General features: G+C 39.0%; 1 protein-coding gene across 13 annotated transcripts in view; it reads left to right on the top strand.

Moving 5' to 3' along the window:
* Positions 1 to 17,147, top strand: part of ATXN2 (ataxin 2) — a 71,289-nt gene that overhangs the window by 53,309 nt on the left and 833 nt on the right. For 9 of the 13 annotated variants that reach the window (XM_073313283.1, XM_073313278.1, XM_073313285.1 and 6 more), the window contains 5 exons: positions 362 to 494; positions 5,070 to 5,123; positions 11,758 to 11,903; positions 12,744 to 12,971; positions 16,393 to 16,561. In XM_073313283.1, coding sequence (XP_073169384.1) covers positions 362 to 494; positions 5,070 to 5,123; positions 11,758 to 11,903; positions 12,744 to 12,971; positions 16,393 to 16,561 — 730 coding nt within the window. The remainder of the gene's footprint in view (positions 1 to 361; positions 495 to 5,069; positions 5,124 to 11,757; positions 11,904 to 12,743; positions 12,972 to 16,392; positions 16,562 to 17,147) is intronic. The other 4 variants (XM_073313276.1, XM_073313275.1, XM_073313274.1 and 1 more) reach the window with 3 other exon arrangements.

Raw genomic sequence — 17,147 nt, 5'->3', positions numbered from 1 at the left:
TAAAAGATGCAGTTGCTAAAATAGTTGGTGTGATAAGATGGATGGGATATGGTATAGTTTAAAACTTTTGTTCAATTTAAAGAGACCCTTCGTCAACTTAAGATCAGCAGAGTAGTTCCTTTTGTTAGCTTCCTTTTGTGGAAGGTATTTCTCATTTTAAGTTTTCAGGAGTTATCTGGATAACAGTGACAGGTGTATTTTGAAATAGTCTTGTAGCTAGTGCAAAGCAAGCTGTAGCTTTTCAAATGATCATTAAGTGCCTTTAAGCATGCACTGTACGAGCTTAATTAAAGGGTGTATTTAACTTTTGTACAGACATGTTTTTTGACTAATTGATTTGTCTTATTTTTATTGGACACAGCATCCTCATGTTTATAGCCCTGTAATACAGGGTAACACTAGAATGATGGCACCACCAACACATGCACAGCCTGGTTTAGTATCCTCTTCAGCAACACAGTATGGTGCGCATGAGCAGACGCATGCTATGTATGGTAGGAAACGTTTTGTGTTGTTTATAACTTTTTACGTTGTTACATTGTGCAGGGATATATTTACTATCTCAAGCTTCAACCATTGGCATCACAGTGAAAGTTATAACAGTAGACCCAGAATATGGTTCATAAAACTAATAAGCAAGGTATTGCAAACCTGAGTTATTTGATTAGCGTGAAAATAGATCCAAGTAGGCTAGTTTTAATAAGACACTAGTGTTGGAGATGATGTGCCAGCATGAGAGGCTGCTAAGGAATACCAGCTTAAGCAAGTCTGTCACAGGCTTTACTTGATGCTGTGAACGCTACGTCCTTGACTGTTAGTTCATTATAACAAGGACTGTAGTGTTGTCACAAAACTGACTTCAGTTTCAAAACCTGACTTCTAGTTCTCACAACGTTAGCATGATAAAACCACTGCTTTAATAATGCTAATAATATACATTAACAGTATAAAAAGATTTGTCGTCTGAGGAAAATATTTCTTCGTGGGCGATTCTCCTTTCCTTGGCAAACCCAAGAATATAAATCCTGTTTTGAACATTTCATGTATAAGTGCTTGCTATATGATTTCAATAACAAATAGAAGTCTCCAGAGTTGTCAGTCTGGCACTTTTCACTAGCACTAACCTCACTGAAATACTTAAGTTAAAACATGAAGTGAGATACCGGTTGAAAAATACAATGCAAAGAATCTCTAAAGCCACATAAACCAGCACTAAAATAATAAGTCATCCAAAGGAAAAACTGGCTGCAAGAACTTGCCACTGAAGACTCAGTCCATGATCTTAAAGGGGGCTTAGGATTTGACACACACATCAAAACAGAAGATTATCTCTTGAAAACATGTTTATTCAACAGTTTTTGTCTGAGTATTTGATGAAGAAATTTTGTGAAGTCAATCATAATGTTGACCTAGGGTGTGTTAAAGGGTGTCATGTAACTTTAGACATCTTTGTATGTTTTTTTGGTGACAGAGTTTTTTGCATTTTTTTCCTTACGGATGAATACTGTCTATTATGAAAACTTGCAAGCCCAAAAATCTAAAGCTTAATGCAGAGTTAAGATTCTGATAACAGAATCTGTCATGTCTGTCCTGAAATATCATACTGAAATCTGATCTTTGCTCATGTGTGTTCATTCAGGAAAAAATAATGCAGATGCAGACAATATCACAGTAAAAAGTTCTGAGACTGGATTTGGAGGAAAAGTATATTTCCGCCGAAGTTTCATGTGATATAGCTGAATTGAAAAGAAAGTAACTTGTAAAGTTTAAGTAATAGGTCTTTGTTCTCACTGGCCCATGTTGACATTTGTTAAAATAGTCTGCTCTTTCATGTGCATCCCTAGTTTATTGAAACATACATGTAAACGGAGCTTTTATTGTGATTTTTATGGGATTACTGTCTTGATTGACTTACTGTTTGAAGGCTTTCAGACTTCCTGGTAAAAAGACAGTTCTCAAAAAATCCTATCTTAAATAAAACTAGATATGAAATAATCTCTGGAATTTGGTTGTTGATTGCAACTTTCCCCAGCAACTCTACGTTGTACATCATTCTTATCTGTCACAATTTGGCAGGTCTTTGAAATCATGGTACAGGAGCAATTTTTTAGTCAATTAGAGTACTTTAATCAGCTATTTCAAATTATTTTTCTCTGATGTTCCAACATACCATAGAACTCTAATTTTTATATTGTTGGTTTTTCAGCTTCAATGCATCATCAGTATCTATTTCAGGCAATCTAATGACGCTTTTTTTGGTTGACACGTGTTTTGGTTGTGTGTCAAGAAACCTGAAAACTCTCTAGATTTTTGTGGTGGGGTGTCCTTCTACCTAAATCCAAGCAGCATTTCTCTTACAGAACTTGGTCTTGCCAGAAGCTAGATGTTCTCCTGAACTCTTCTGGGTGGTTATCAGTTTGCTTTTCTGAACTGCTGACCTTCTCTCTTTTTATAACTGAGTGCTTGAAATGCTTGCCACAGAAATCTTCCTCAGCCCAGTCTGATGCCAGTGCTACATCATAGGTGGCTTGTAAGGAGGCACTTATGTTGGATTATTGCATGTTCTTACCATCTTCTGGCATGTCATCTTTTGCCTGCCTTAACATAAATCAGCTAAACTGTATCTTTAGCCTTCTGGGCTTGCCATCAGGTATTTAATAGATGACTCCTAATGCAGTAGCTCAGATATAGGACATTCTCAAATGAAGTGTGGCATTTAGTTTGGTTACTTTTCCCACAAATAACTACCTTGTTGCTGGATAATAAAACTTCTGCTTCCGTTTAGCAATACGTCGCTGTTTGCTTGAGTAATCTATCTGTAGCATTTAATAGCTGTGCGGCCTGGGGAGTAAATTGCTATAGCACAACTTGCTGGATGTGTTAACAATCCCTTACGTTAGGAGACACTAGATATTTTACGCTTCCCCAGTCACTTTGGACTGGACTGTAAGCAGATATCTATAACCACTGACGTTAGAGTGCAGTATTTTTTTTCTCTCCACATTTTATGAATCTCAAGTGTATGTATAGGATCCATGTAGTGAATACAGCAACATATCCTGGAAATAAACTTCTGATTTGGGTATGTTGCTTAATTCTTCAGGAATATTTAGTGACTCTAAGTGATGAATAACTTCCATATGATTATGCCATTCACAGAAATAACAGCCACTGATTTTAATTTTTAGAATAAATTTGCCCAAGTGAGTTTTCAGATTTTGCTTCTGGCATTTTCATTTACACTGTTGGATTTCCCATTGCTATTAAGATGAACTGTGTTAAGGTCCCCATGTCCTTGAAGCTAATGGGTGCTTTCTTTGTGATATTGTCAAGTGGCTCCCTGCACAAAACACTACCTTTAATATCAGACTGTTGTTCTACCTGAGTGCTTGTGTTACAGAATGAAGAAGTCTGAAAGGACAGCTGCATTGGGGGGGGAGGGTTAATTGCTTTTAAAGTATTCTCCTAACATTTCCTTAATCAGTGAGTAAAATCTCTGAAAGCTTCACCTTCCTGATTAGTTTGAGGCAAGTAAAAATCAAGGCAAACAGTAGTCACTGTTCAGTGAAGGGAATTAAATTCTTTATCCATTAGATTATTTGCTGAAAGTTACTTTTTTCCTTCATGGCAGAGGAATCTGAATCCTGAAATGCATGCAGCGTTCTATACCTGTTAAATCTTTTGGACAGCAAAGGCTAGGATGATGCATTTTTCAAAATCCCATTTAGCTAATGCTGTGTAATTGAATGTTTCTGCTAGATGTCTACAATATAACAGGCAATTCAGGAGATCTGATTGGTGTCTTTGTCACTGCTCTTGAGTGCCACAATTTTGTCATCACTTCAGTTCCTGAAGTTGAATGTTCTTCAACAAATGGAAAGTAGCTAAACTATATGGGCACTATAAATTAGTGGTACTTCTAAACATATGATGGAGCAACACACAAATTCATGTTTTTTCTTAAAACATTGAGAGAATGTTAAACAACTTTCTTTCCTCTTGCTCTTACAAATAAACACTAAAACTGGACATCATTAACACAAAGACTGATATTCACTTGATCTGACTCTAGGTTTTAAATGTTGGCTCCTTTAAATCATATATAAATTCTTAGTGTGAAAAGTTTGAAATAGGCACTTAGCGCTGAAACAAAGCAACAATATATGTATGATTGTTGCTCCTACAGAACTAATTAGTTTATTGGTTCTAAAGAACAATGGCTCAAGCTTTGTACTTTCTGGTAGGTATGGGCTGTTTGTTATCTCCAGAATACCAGCGATGGGTAATCATGAGTTATCAAGTTTTCTATTGACAATTCAAGCTGTGAGGGCAAATATATTCCTGTAACAATTAACTCCCACTAGTTTATTGTTTGGATAAATTGTATATATGTTAGGTAATTGCTGTCCTCTGTAAAACTTCACTTGTGTATGTGAAAGACTTGTGTAAAACAAAATTTTGATTTTACACAGATACATTATTTATTCTTTTGCTTGTTCTTGGACCTCTCCGTCTCTCTTCTGCACATGTTTTATTGGTCTGGTGTTCTCTCTAACCTTATCTGTTTTTCTGTCCTAGCAGTAAGTTCTAATATCCTAAATAGTACAATGGTGGGTATGTTACAGATTTCAAGGAGTCTCCAGGGATTAAGAGTGAACCATCTCCAAAGGTGTCTTTTGGAACTGTTAAGACCTCAGTGATACAGCTGAAAAAAAACCAAACTATTTATTTATTTATTTATTTATTTATTTGTAACTCTTTTAACTCTACCTCTGAGGTTATTATTGGAGTGTAATAGAGGCTTAGTATCTGTTCATCTTTATTTTTGTATTAAAGTAAAACGTGGAGCCCTCAGTGTTATAGTTCAAAAGGAGGGCTTATTGGGGCTTACTTTATTTCAACTTCACTTGTAAAATTAAGTAAAAATATCCAGCCCTATTAACTAAACAAATAAAAATATCTGCATGAACCTACAATCTTCAAAAATAAATGAATGTTGACCTTTCCAGAAGATTGGAAGTTGTAAACATGGCAAGAGGCTAATTTACCTTTCTATTTCCCAAATTCAGCATGTCCCAAAATACCATACAGCAAGGAGACAGGTCCTTCTTTCTACTTTGCCAGTGAGTTGGGTTTTTTTGTACTAATTTTGATTGTACAGAAAATAATTTTTTAAAGGATAGATGTTAAAGGAATAGACATGCTGAGGGAACATTTTTTTTTTTCTTTGCACCAGGCCAAAATATAGAAAATGTAGGAAAACTCTTTTCAAGCAACAAAGTTATTGAATGAATGAATTTATAGGGCACCAAAAGCTAAAGTACAATGTACTTGTGACTTGTCTGTAGAATAGATTTATGTAAATACATTTCTGCGTGCCAAGTTGCATTACATTTTGTGCAACGAAGTCTTGGATCTAACTAGCTTCTACTGTATCTTGAACTGATGAAGACTTAAAGCTTCTTCCTTCTAGTCTACCACCCAAAAAATGGGCATCACCCTCCTTAACATCTCCACGAGCTCCTCTCCTCCCCCATCCCTGCCCAAAATGGGATTTCCAGTTTTCTCAAGGTTGGTCAAATTTCTGAGGGGAAGAAACTCCAGGACTTCAGTAGCAGTAAAACTCTATTTGAGTCCTGTCGTGGGGGAGAGTAACTTGTGCATCCTTTCAGTAGTCATGAGAGAGATCACTCGGGAATCCTTATTCTGGGGCCTCTGAAGAAGCATGGCAAGCAGCACTTCTTGTCATTCCTGTAAAAGTGTAGCATAGTATCAGCCCTGTGTCCCTTCATGGGATATGGTGGGGATGGGTTCCCACTGGCCAGGTAAGTACTGCCAGTTACATTACCTGGTCCTTGTGCTTCAGCATGCTGCCATCCACGTGGTCCTGCAGCAGTGTGCTGAGTAGGGGAGTTTCTCTGCACCCTCTTTCTGCAGTGTGTGTGAGTGGGGCCAAACATAACTAGGTTCTGTATACTTAATGAAAAAGGCAGCGGTCTCTAACCGCCAAACAAAGGTGCCAGATAGTCCAGGTACTGAACAAAGACCTCATGGGTTAAGCAAAACGAGTTGACGAGGAGAATATCGGACTCACGACTTAATTATATGGCAGATAACCTCTGTTTCTCTCTCCTGATAATAGATCCCAGTAACCATACACAGCACATTCCAAAATGGAGTATGTTGTATTCTCTTAGAAATTACAATCTGCTGAGTGAGGTTAAATTTCTATTTGAAGAGTTTACAAAACTTGGGGAAGAAGCTTCAGAAACCCCTGGTGTGCCGGGGTAGGGTCCCTAGTGGAATGGCCATACAATAATTTCTGGTCATCCCATCAGAGACCCTCCACAGATAGGCGAGGTGCAATTCCTGGGCCTCTCAGCTTGCTCCTGTATTGCAGCAAGCTTGTTAGTGTCTATACCTGTTCATAGTAGTGATCTGTTTCATGAACCCTCTTTCCAGTGAGTCAGTTCATTCAAGAGGATAAGAGGGAACACACTTTACATGATTTTTATTGTTCTTAACAGATTTTGGTTTTAAAGGACTTTGTAGCTTTCATTTTGGCATGCAGAAAAATGTATTTTACAGAATGACTTCCTATGATTGTATACTGGAAATTTACTTTGAGCACTTAAGGGTGTTCACATATTTTGGTTTGGTGCATTGAAATTCCTTAAACAAGTTTCTTCCTTTAATAGGTATTCTTTTAAATGGAGTCCACTGTAAATGTGTAAAATGATTTTGTATGTGTTTATAAAATGAAAAAGACATGCTATATCTCTGCTTCCTACCATTCAAATTGAGGTCTTTAAATGTAGTTATCCTCACCATTTTACTGGGTCTGGCAATAGTCTGGAATCACTTCACTGGTCAGCACCTAGAAGCTATCTAGTAGGTTCTGACTATCAGTGCATTACTCCTCTGACAGTTCCCACTGTGTCCATTGTCAGCATTCCGTTTTCCCCACAAGAGACATTTGAATGTCAGAAGTTCAGGGATTGGTTTCAGTCTAGGCTAGTGGTTGGTAATGCTGTCTCTGATCTGTGCTGCTCTGATTTTTAATGTCGGCCATTTCTGTGGGTTTACAATAGCTGCTTTTCGCCTTTCTTGCTTTGCTCTTGTCAGCAACCTTGACTGTTACTCTTTCCTTCTTGTTTTCGTTGGAATTCAATTCAGTAAACCCCCTCTGGTATAGTATCTTTGTCCAATCCGATATGGAATTGCTTGTTTTAACTGTGCATCAATATCAAAATGATGGTCTAGTTATAAATAATATAGCCCATAGAAAGAAACCATCTGTTTAGAAAGTGATGTAAGTGAAGCAAATCAACTTAGTTCAGTGCTCCTAGGAAAGAAGAGAGACAAGGTGTGTGAGGTAACTTTTTTTTTTTAATTGGACCAACTTCTGTGGATGAAAGAGGAAAGCTTTTGAACTGCAGCGCTCTTAAGGAAAGAAGGCATTTCTGACTTAGGCTGTGTCTACACTACAGTCAGGATTGACACTCTGAGATCAATCCACTGGCGGTTGATTTAATGGGTCTAGTGAAGACCTGCCAAATCGACAGCAGATTGTTCTCCAGTTGACCCCTGTACTCTACCCCCAACGAGAAGAGTAAGGTAAGTCGATGGGAGAGTTTCTCCTGTCGGCCTCCCACGGTGTAGACCCCACGGTAACTCGACCTGAGGTGCGTTGGCTCCAGCTACGTTGTTCATGTAGCGGGAGTTGCGTAGCGTAGGTCGACTCACAGCAGTAGCATAGGCATAGCTTTAGACTTCTGCCGGAGGCAGACTATGATTATCAGCGGTGCTCAGATGAACAGAGGTTGCAACACTCTTTGTTATGTGCTTCCATAGAGCTTTTTCAGCACTGTATCCTGTACGAGTATGACAGCTGGAAAACCATAGCACTGCTGACATGTCAAGGACAATGTAATATGATTTCTGATTCCTTTTCTCCGTGATTTTTCTTCCCGTGTTTATTATAGAAATTAGCATGGAAATATTCACCTAGGGTGATTAACTCTGTGGATGAGCATGTAAAACATGGTTTATAATCAGTTGTCATAATAAAGGTGAGTAGACCGTATCTGGGTTGGTACGTTCTCATGACTATTTTGCGAGGCTTCTTTAATGGGTTCATGCGTCTTACTCATCTGAAGTAATCACGTGACACCACACTTTAAATCTCTGTGGAATCTGATGGTGATGTTAAAGACCTGACTTTAGGTGAGAGCACACAGCTACAGCACATAAAACTGAGACTTTTCCTCCCACACATCCTTATTAATAAATGGAAGGAAAGGACTTCAGAAAGTGAAACACTGTATCAGAATCTCTCTTGAAGTTAGCAGGTAGCAGCAGCTCTGTAGAAACTGATATTTTGTAGAACTAAATGGGAAAAAACTCCTACTAATGTTAATTTTCCTGAGGTCAAGTAGAACTTCTGCTATAAATTGAAAAAGGTGGATACATTTGTTTTTAAATGATCCGTCCCATTATTCCTGAAGCCTTCTCTAGTAAGATGTTTATAGAATCTGGTAAAGCCTCAACAAAAATGACAAAGGTGAGTGTTTTTCCTAAATGTTACTATTAAAATATTTGCAGCAGCAGTTGAGTGAACATTTTTAGTACATAATAGTCTATAAACTGACTAGAATAGGTTCTGAAAACAAATGTACAGCTGGGAAAATGTAAATGCTAGATTTTAAACAAACAAAACTCTCATAATTCTCTGCCAAGCTGTGGACATATTGATTTAGGAGAAGTTACTGAAAACTGGTGTTTTGCTCTTCTCCCACTTCCTTCTGCATGTAAAAATGTTCTAGTAAGTTCTGGACTTGTATTAGGTGGCATAACAAGTTCTTTTCAACATGAAGCCTTATTGCATAATATAGATACCTGCTTCAAAATACCTTGCATTTGGGTCTTCTCTCAAGTAATGAAAAAATAAAAGATGAAGCACAGTAATCGCGTTAGGGAATAATAAATAAATTATTTCAGGGCCTCTAATGAATAAAGTATAGATGTGGGAAACCTTGAATACCCTATAACTTCCACTACATGCTTATAACAAATCTCCTCAAGAATGGAATGGAACTTTAATAAGGAGGGAGGAAAGAAGTTCTTGGGGCTGAGGCACTGGAATCAGACTTGGGAGAGGTAGGTTAGATTTGGAAAGCTATTTACTCCATCTGTGCCTCGGTCCCCTATGTCCCTTTTTTGTAGGGATTACTCAGACTAGAGATAAGCCGTATAAATATTGGATCAAGACTGATTTCATAAGGAGATGGAATGGAGAAGCTTGAAATTGTAACAGTGAGTTGAGTTTTAATTCTAATGTGTGAATTGGTCAGTTTTCGTACAAGCTTGCAGGCAGTGGGAAAAAACCGAAAAATTAGATGGAAATTTGCTGCTGCTGTAAATGGAATGTAAGTGGTAACATTAAAAATGAAGTCACTGTTTTTCTGCTTGAAAGCATAACAGGATACCTTGGCGCTGGAGACTAACTCCTGTTTAGGTGCACAGAAACTTTAGAACTTCCAAAACCCCAACTCCTAACTAAAAACATTAATGGTATGTAAAGACTTAATATTGTAACAAGTACGTCATGGTCAAAGTAGCCCTTGGAATGCTTTACAAATTGAAAGCCTTTACAGTGTAGTTCACAAGATTCATCTGTCCTTTGAGATCAGTGAATGCTGCTGTACTGTGTGCTGGAAACACAGGGTCCATGAAGAGTTAATGATACTTTCATGTGAGGTGAGCTCTTGAAGGGTTGAGTGGACTGCAGTGGGTGGATTATTTATACTGAAGCAAGCTCACCACTAGCTGAATAAAGTCACTGTTTAAGATTTTGTAAAGTATTGAGCAAACGTGAGGCAACAGAAGTAATAGCAAACTGGACTGGGAAAGGTTGGGACAGTGGGTGTTTGCTCAGAAGTAATTGGAGTACGTCTGAGGCACTTGATGAAGTGGCAAGGTGGCTAGTTTCTGTGCAGGCCTTGTGGCAGACAGTGCTGTACTTTATCAAATGGCAGTATGTTTGGTGTGCTCTCTCCTTCAATCCCCTGCTTTTTAGGATGAACAGATCAAAGGCCTCATTTTATGTGTGTTGTGTGGAGAAGTTCTACTTTTCAGAAACGGTAACGGGTTTTGACATTGGGGAATAGAAGTTAGAGCAATTAAATCTATTTGCTCTCAGAGCTGGGATTTCCTAGTATAAATAGAATTGCTGGCAATGAATATGCAGGTGGTTGTGGCCTTAACTGTAATCTAACTAACCTAAAACTATATCCCAGATGGAGCTCCTTTTTTCCAATGAACTGCTTTGTAAATCTAGAAAGGTACAGCAGAGGTACATGTAGTGTGGCCCTCAAATTCTCGTAATGTTGGCTTTCTTAGCACTTCAGTACAGAACTTTACATGTGTAGCTTTCTGATTTAGCAGGGAATTATAGTCCTGTTTGTTCCTCGAAACAATTAAATTAGGATACAGGCAGGAGCTGGGTTCAGGACCCAAGTGATCGGTTGCTTCAGATATTCCATTTCTAGCACTGTGGGCAGCAAAGCTAGTTTCCATTTCAATGCAATGTGGTATTGGACCAAGATGAATGTGAGCTTGACTTAGTAATGACTTTGCAAGCCGCATACACAAGCGACTGGTATGTTGTGCGTAATCTTACACATAATATAAGATCTAAAAACTACAGGCGTAGAGGAAGCATGTAGTAATTTTTTGGAGACTATTGCTTCATTTAAACTCATTGCTTAGTGCTCTAGTGAAAACCTTTTGAAGCAATTTAGTGTGGCTTCTCATGCTGCCTACTCTTAAAAATTACTGCCCCTTTTACAAAGGGGAGTGAACAAACTCTGCATGGGCCATTTTGTAGCCCAACATGATAGGAATGACCAAGCAGGGACTTGATTACATTTCACTTTGTTGTAGAAGGATTTCCGTAAGACTGTTTCTGCAGTTAATGAATGCTGCTGTTTGACTTGTGTGTTCAGTTTTCTTGCTGTGGGATTGAGTCCATGACTTCCAGAAACGAAGTGTTCTATAGCAACATCAAAAAGTCAGTGGGAATGGTGGTAGTGCAAGAAGGCGTCTTGAAGTGGGTGTTCTATGTAAGGCTCCAACTTCAACTAAAGCTGGTTGGCTTTCAGAGAGCTAGAGTTTCCCAGCTCCTATGTATATACTGTGTTTGTGTAACTTACACACAAGCACACCGTGTATGTGTGTGCTGACTGTACTGCAAACAACCTCCAGAAGAGTAGCATGGTGAGGTTAGCCAGGTAAAAGGCCAAAGACTTTGTGGATGGTGGAAATAGAATAAGTATTCGTGTTTGTGAATTATTTAACTCTGTACAATAGAGAATTTACTTTTTCCAGAACTATAAAATTTAAGAAACTGATTACAAATCACTTGTAGACTTATCTGTTTGACTAAAATTGCAGATTAAATACTGCTTTTGTGTTTTGATATATACAGTATCTTTTATTAAATCAAGCTAGGAAAGCTGAAATATTTTATTATGGTTATTTATTGACTTTCCTGCAAAACCATGTAAACTACATGAAAGCAAATATAAATTTTTAGATCCAAGGTAAGATGTGCAGGTAACTAAAGATAAACTATTTGTAGGGGAAAAAAGACCAATTCACCGTATCACTGATGTGCTGTAAAATCCTCATATGCAATGTGAATTTGGTGAGATGTATATTCTGTGTCACTTGTCAATTTCTTCCTTTTCCTTTTAGTTTCTACTGGCTCACTTGCTCAGCAATATGCCCACCCGAATGCTACCCTGCATCCACACCCTCCTCATCCGCAGCCTTCTGCCACTCCAACAGGACAACAGCAAAGTCAACATGCTGGAAGCCACCCTGCTCCCAGTCCAGTGCAGGTAACAGCAAAACTCTAGAGAGCAAACATTTTGGAATATGTCTTATAGCCCATTGTTTTAGAAGACCCTGCTCCAGTCTGTTACTTCGGCATCTGTTTGCTTTTCATGCAGCTCCAAACATATTCTTCTTGACAAATAATCTTTTATAGCAGCTATGTTCATAGTCCCTCATTCCAGAAGTAATGTGGCTTGGAAATACCATTTCCTTATGATTTGCATGTGAATCCAAAGTGAAGTGCAGTCGGCCTGCCTTTATACCAATGTGTGATGATGATAATAAGGGTAAAGGATAGTGAATCATGACTTAAAATACTTTGTGTAAAAAGCAGGGGGTGGTTCTTCCCCCACCACCCACGTACACACAAGTCTAGTATTTGGAATTACTCATTTGACCCTTTTTGATCAGGAATGGGGGACAGGTGGCTCAGCAATACTTTTGCAATTAATTAAGGAACGTCACTCCGCTGGTGCAGTCTGGCTGCAGGTTCGGTACGTGTGGATTTATGGCATGGAAAAGTTAGTCACAGACAGAAGTGCTGAAAGATGGCTTTTGTTTTTTACATAATAGCCTCGATTCTGGAGAACACATCAGGTCTGCAGGCTCCAGTGACTTTTTTCCCCCCGTTCAACGGACTTGGATAATAAGACCTACAGGATCAGAATGTGGCATTTTATTTTGTGTTATTTGTGCAGTGTATATAGGAACATCTTTCTAAAATGTTAGATATTAAGTGGCATTTTAGTAATTTATTATTATTTCCATGGAATAAATGTTTATCATTTCTCCCCTGGAACCAAAACCGAAACTCTCACTAATTCTTCCTCCTGTTTGCTTTGCAGCATCACCAGCACCAGGCAGCTCAGGCACTCCACCTGGCAAACCCACAGCAGCAGTCAGCAATGTACCATGCTGGTCTTGCTCCAACCCCACCTTCCATGACACCAGGCTCCAATACGCAGTCTCCACAAAATAGTTTTCCAACAGCACAACAAACAGTTTTCACTATTCATCCTTCCCATGTTCAGCCTGCATATACCAATCCGCCACACATGGCCCATGTACCCCAGGTAAACAAACTTTAACAACCTTCCAACGACTGAATGGCCTGTTGCCTCAAAGATGTCACCTTCACATGGAGTAGTGGCCTCTTTTTACATCATTTCTCTTGGCCGACTATTTTCTGTGTTGCTTAGGGTTCTGTTTGCACAGTGCCGTTCATTTAGCAGTCTGGAGGCGTACAGGTGCTCAAGAACCTTGGTGCACCAACTTCATCTAAAATAGCTACTGTAGGGCTCCACTTCGAGCTTTGGAAAAGGTATTTTGTTAAAACACATTTGAATGCAAAGCCACCTCTTTATAAAAAGTCTATTCAATGAGAAATACTCAAGGGTGCTTGGAAAATCCTGAGAGGATTATGAAGAACTTCAGAAGAGTTTAAAGTGAGGTGGGAAGGAAAGATAGTAACACTGATGGGTTGCAAATCAAATTGCCAATGAGGATATGAGGGACAGCTCAGTGGGTTGCAATGGTCAAAAAAGCAAGCTGATCTTGAATGCTGTTTTCAGTTCTGGTCACCCCACTTCAAAATCTATACGGCAAAAATAGGAAAAAAAATCCAGAGAAGGGCAATGAACGTGATTAGATGTGTGGAGAGACCACTGCAGGAGGCACTGCTATAGAGATTGGCACTATGTAATTTAGAGAACACAGATTAGTGGAAACATACAGGTACATCAAAGAATGAACACTTAAGCAGGATCATTCTTGTGGAGGATACTTCTTCCTAACCCCAGGCAGTTAGTGATTGGTTTATGCCTTAAATCAGAAGGGTTGATACTCCTTACGCATGTTACCCTAGCTAGTGTAACTCAAGATCTTGTTAATCAAATAGGAGTCTAATCCTTTTCTGAATTCTGCTAAAATCTTTCCCTCAATCTCTGGGACAGTCTCTGTTCAAGTTAATTAGGAGATGTGGGAAAAAAAATTGCTTTTACCAAATTTCCTTTTACCCATTCTAAATGTATAGCTTTTTAATTTCAGAATCTCCCATTGCCTTGCTCTTGTGTTATGAAGAAACCCCCAACTGACTTTCTTTAGCCAACTTGTTATGGGGCCTTATCTTACTCCGAAGCATCTGGCCATTGACTCAAACAGGATATTGGTGTAGGTGGGATATTGATCTGTCTTAACTTATAGTTCTGTATCTGACTAGATATATAGTTCTGTATCTGACTAGATTTTCTAGTTCCTTTGGGGTCCCTGTAAAGTCCTGCATTTGGACCCTCAGATGTGCCTAATTGTAAGTGACTGCTATATAGACACCTAGAGCACCAAACCTCAAAAGCAGAGGTAATCATTTCACTTCCATGATGTAAAGGACTAGGTGAACTGTAGTGAAGTGTAACTGACTATTGCATACTTGTGTGCCAGCACACTTTCAGTAAATGGAAGTTAATTGTCTAATCTTGCTGGCTCCTTTTTTGCTTTTTGGGCTTCACAAAAAATTACTAAAGAAAATAAGAAGCTTATTCTAGTACAGAATTAACTAAATGACTGTTAAAGTCTCTGATATTTTTAATGAGCACAGTCAGTCTTCTATATCTCTGATCTTGGCTTGTGGAATTCTGTGCTGTTGGTTTCACAAACATAAAAAGAGCAGGCATGGACATCTCAAAAAATGTACAAAGTTCCAGATGGCTTCTCAGGATGGGGCAATGCCCCATAAGCTTCTAGTGAAGGAATGATATAGCTTCATCTATCTAAAAATCTCTTACAAAATGGCTACCTCAACTGCTTACAGGAAAAACAAATAATAATCCCGAAGCACCAGAGATAGGGATTTTCTAATGCTAAATACTAGCATGAAATTCATTATCGCTTTATGGTGGGAATTCTAGATGTGCTGACGCTAAGGGATTAAATTAATTTCATTTTAAAGACAATCAGTAACTTGATGCTAATTGAATCCCTGACTCACGAAACTCTGAGCATGTTACATCATTACCATGGCAAAAAAATTTTATCTGCACGTCTGTATTGATCATGGCTGCTATGGTTATAATAGTATTGCTTGGTCAAAGCAAAAATTCTGGTGTTCATGAGGGAGGTAATGCATGAGGTTTGGAAGGCATGGCTCTTGAACACAAACAAGGTCCTTAGTATGATTTGGGAGTTAGTCCTCATGCCTTTAGGGGCTTCTTGGAAGCTATATTACAACTTGAGGAGTCCCATTAATCAAATGCCAGTCTGATTTAAGACTGGCAGTGATACAGTAAAAGTAGTGCTTATGGAAAGAGTTGCAGGGTTTAGCCACATGGGAGCTTTGCCCTTTCTGCACATCTGACTTGAATGAGTCTGAAGTCCTAGCCAGTGCCTGCTACTGTCTGGAGTGGTGTCTGGCATCTGAGTTTCCTCTACCAGCTTCACTTAAAACACACCCACAACTAAAATGGGAAAACCAAATTTATTTTGAAAACTTGTTTGCATCTAAACATGGACAGTCTTAAATGCTGCCTGGTTTTTGAGAGTCCTCTTGTAATTGAGAAATTACTGCTAGAGATTGATAGGACTTTCCACTAGGAAATATAGATAGTCCCTCTGACCGCCTCCTGTCAGGAGGCGTTACTACTGAGTGAAAGGAGTTTCCCCACCAACCGAGGAGAGACATTACTTGCTTATAAGGTGATAAGCGGTGAGACAGATGCATCTCACTTTTCCTTTGGGGATTAATTATGAACACTTTCAGTACATGAGAACTGTGATATTGTGAGCTTAACTGAAAATAGAACAGATCTGAGCTAGTGGCATTACATAGTGGAATAAAGGGGGAAATTACTAATTTTCAACTGTGTATGTGGGAGCGAATATAGCTATATAGAGAGACTGGACATTGGAGAGACAATGGGCATCTAGGACAGGTGAACGTGATGATTTCTCACCTGTCTACAGTTCCCAGTTTCAAGTTCATTTCATGGAGGTGTGAAGTTTTTGTTGGAGACTTTTGCTTGGGGAAAAATGTAGAAATCTTTGCCTTTGCTTCATGCTTTTCCTTCCTCCTTATAACCATGCGTTCATATGAGGTACTGAGAAGGGGATGTTGGCTCTTCTCATGTATGTAAAGGCCTATATAAGGCCTATTATTTGTGCGCAGTGTCCAATTCATTCTCTGCATAGGAAATGCTTCTCAATTCTTAACAAAATGTCTAAAGATTTTTTTTAAAATATTCCAAAAGTATTCTTTACCAGTGCTCTTAGTCAGCAATGAGCTCCTGCCCAAACTGAGATGATGTCAGCAAAGCCAAGAATAAGGATTTGACACCTTGTGTTTTAAAATCTCAAACTTACTCCCTATGTGCACATTTTAGCCAATTGACTTAAAATGGAGTAAATCTCAGGATTTACTGTTACAGTTGGAGGACTCTTTGCTAGTCATGTGGCCAGGAGTGTTGCCTCCTTGTGACCATTATACTAAAGAGCTCTTTGTTTCAGGCTCATGTACAGTCAGGAATGGTTCCTTCTCACCCAACTGCCCATGCTCCAATGATGCTAATGACGACCCAGCCACCTGGTGGTCCCCAAGCCGCCATCGCTCAAAGTGCACTACAGCCCATTCCAGTCTCGACAACAACACATTTCCCCTATATGACGCACCCTTCAGGTGAGGAGTGTGTGCGTGGGAGACCTGCACCTTAACTGAGCCAGGTCAAATTAGTGAGCAAAACAGTTATGAGCCAGGTTTGGGTTAGAAACAAAAAAACGTAAGATGTCCTTTTACAGAGGCAAACTGCTGAAGGCGGCAGACAGTATTTCTGCAGTTAGTATTTATATTTTGCTGCTCCAAATGTGAACGTAGTATGCATATAAGATGAATTAAGTTAGCAAAGACTTTACTTCTGTATGGCTGAAACATACGCAGACTTCAGTGTGTGTAGGACAGTATCCGCCTGCCCTTGTCTTGGGGGATAGAATATGTAGGTGGCTTATGGTGTAATGATCCAAGTTTTGTACATGTAAAAGATATAAATTGTCTTGAGGATAGTTGTAAAAATATTGCTCCAGGGATAGGAGTATTCCTGGCAACTAATGGCTGAAGGCAGATGGGATTTTGACGTTGACTTTTTATCTGAAGAGCAACATTTTGCAGTACTGTTGCTTGGGAATACTAGGCCCTACTTGTTTTGTTGCTCTTTAAATGTAACTCCTTACCTAGGTGTCTCAAGTACTGTTTTTTCCCAAAGCAGGGT

Source organism: Lepidochelys kempii, chromosome 15 (assembly GCF_965140265.1).
Source record: "Lepidochelys kempii isolate rLepKem1 chromosome 15, rLepKem1.hap2, whole genome shotgun sequence".
In the NCBI taxonomy this organism is placed as follows: Eukaryota; Metazoa; Chordata; order Testudines; family Cheloniidae; genus Lepidochelys; species Lepidochelys kempii.
This window is presented reverse-complemented; position numbering and strand designations above follow the sequence as displayed.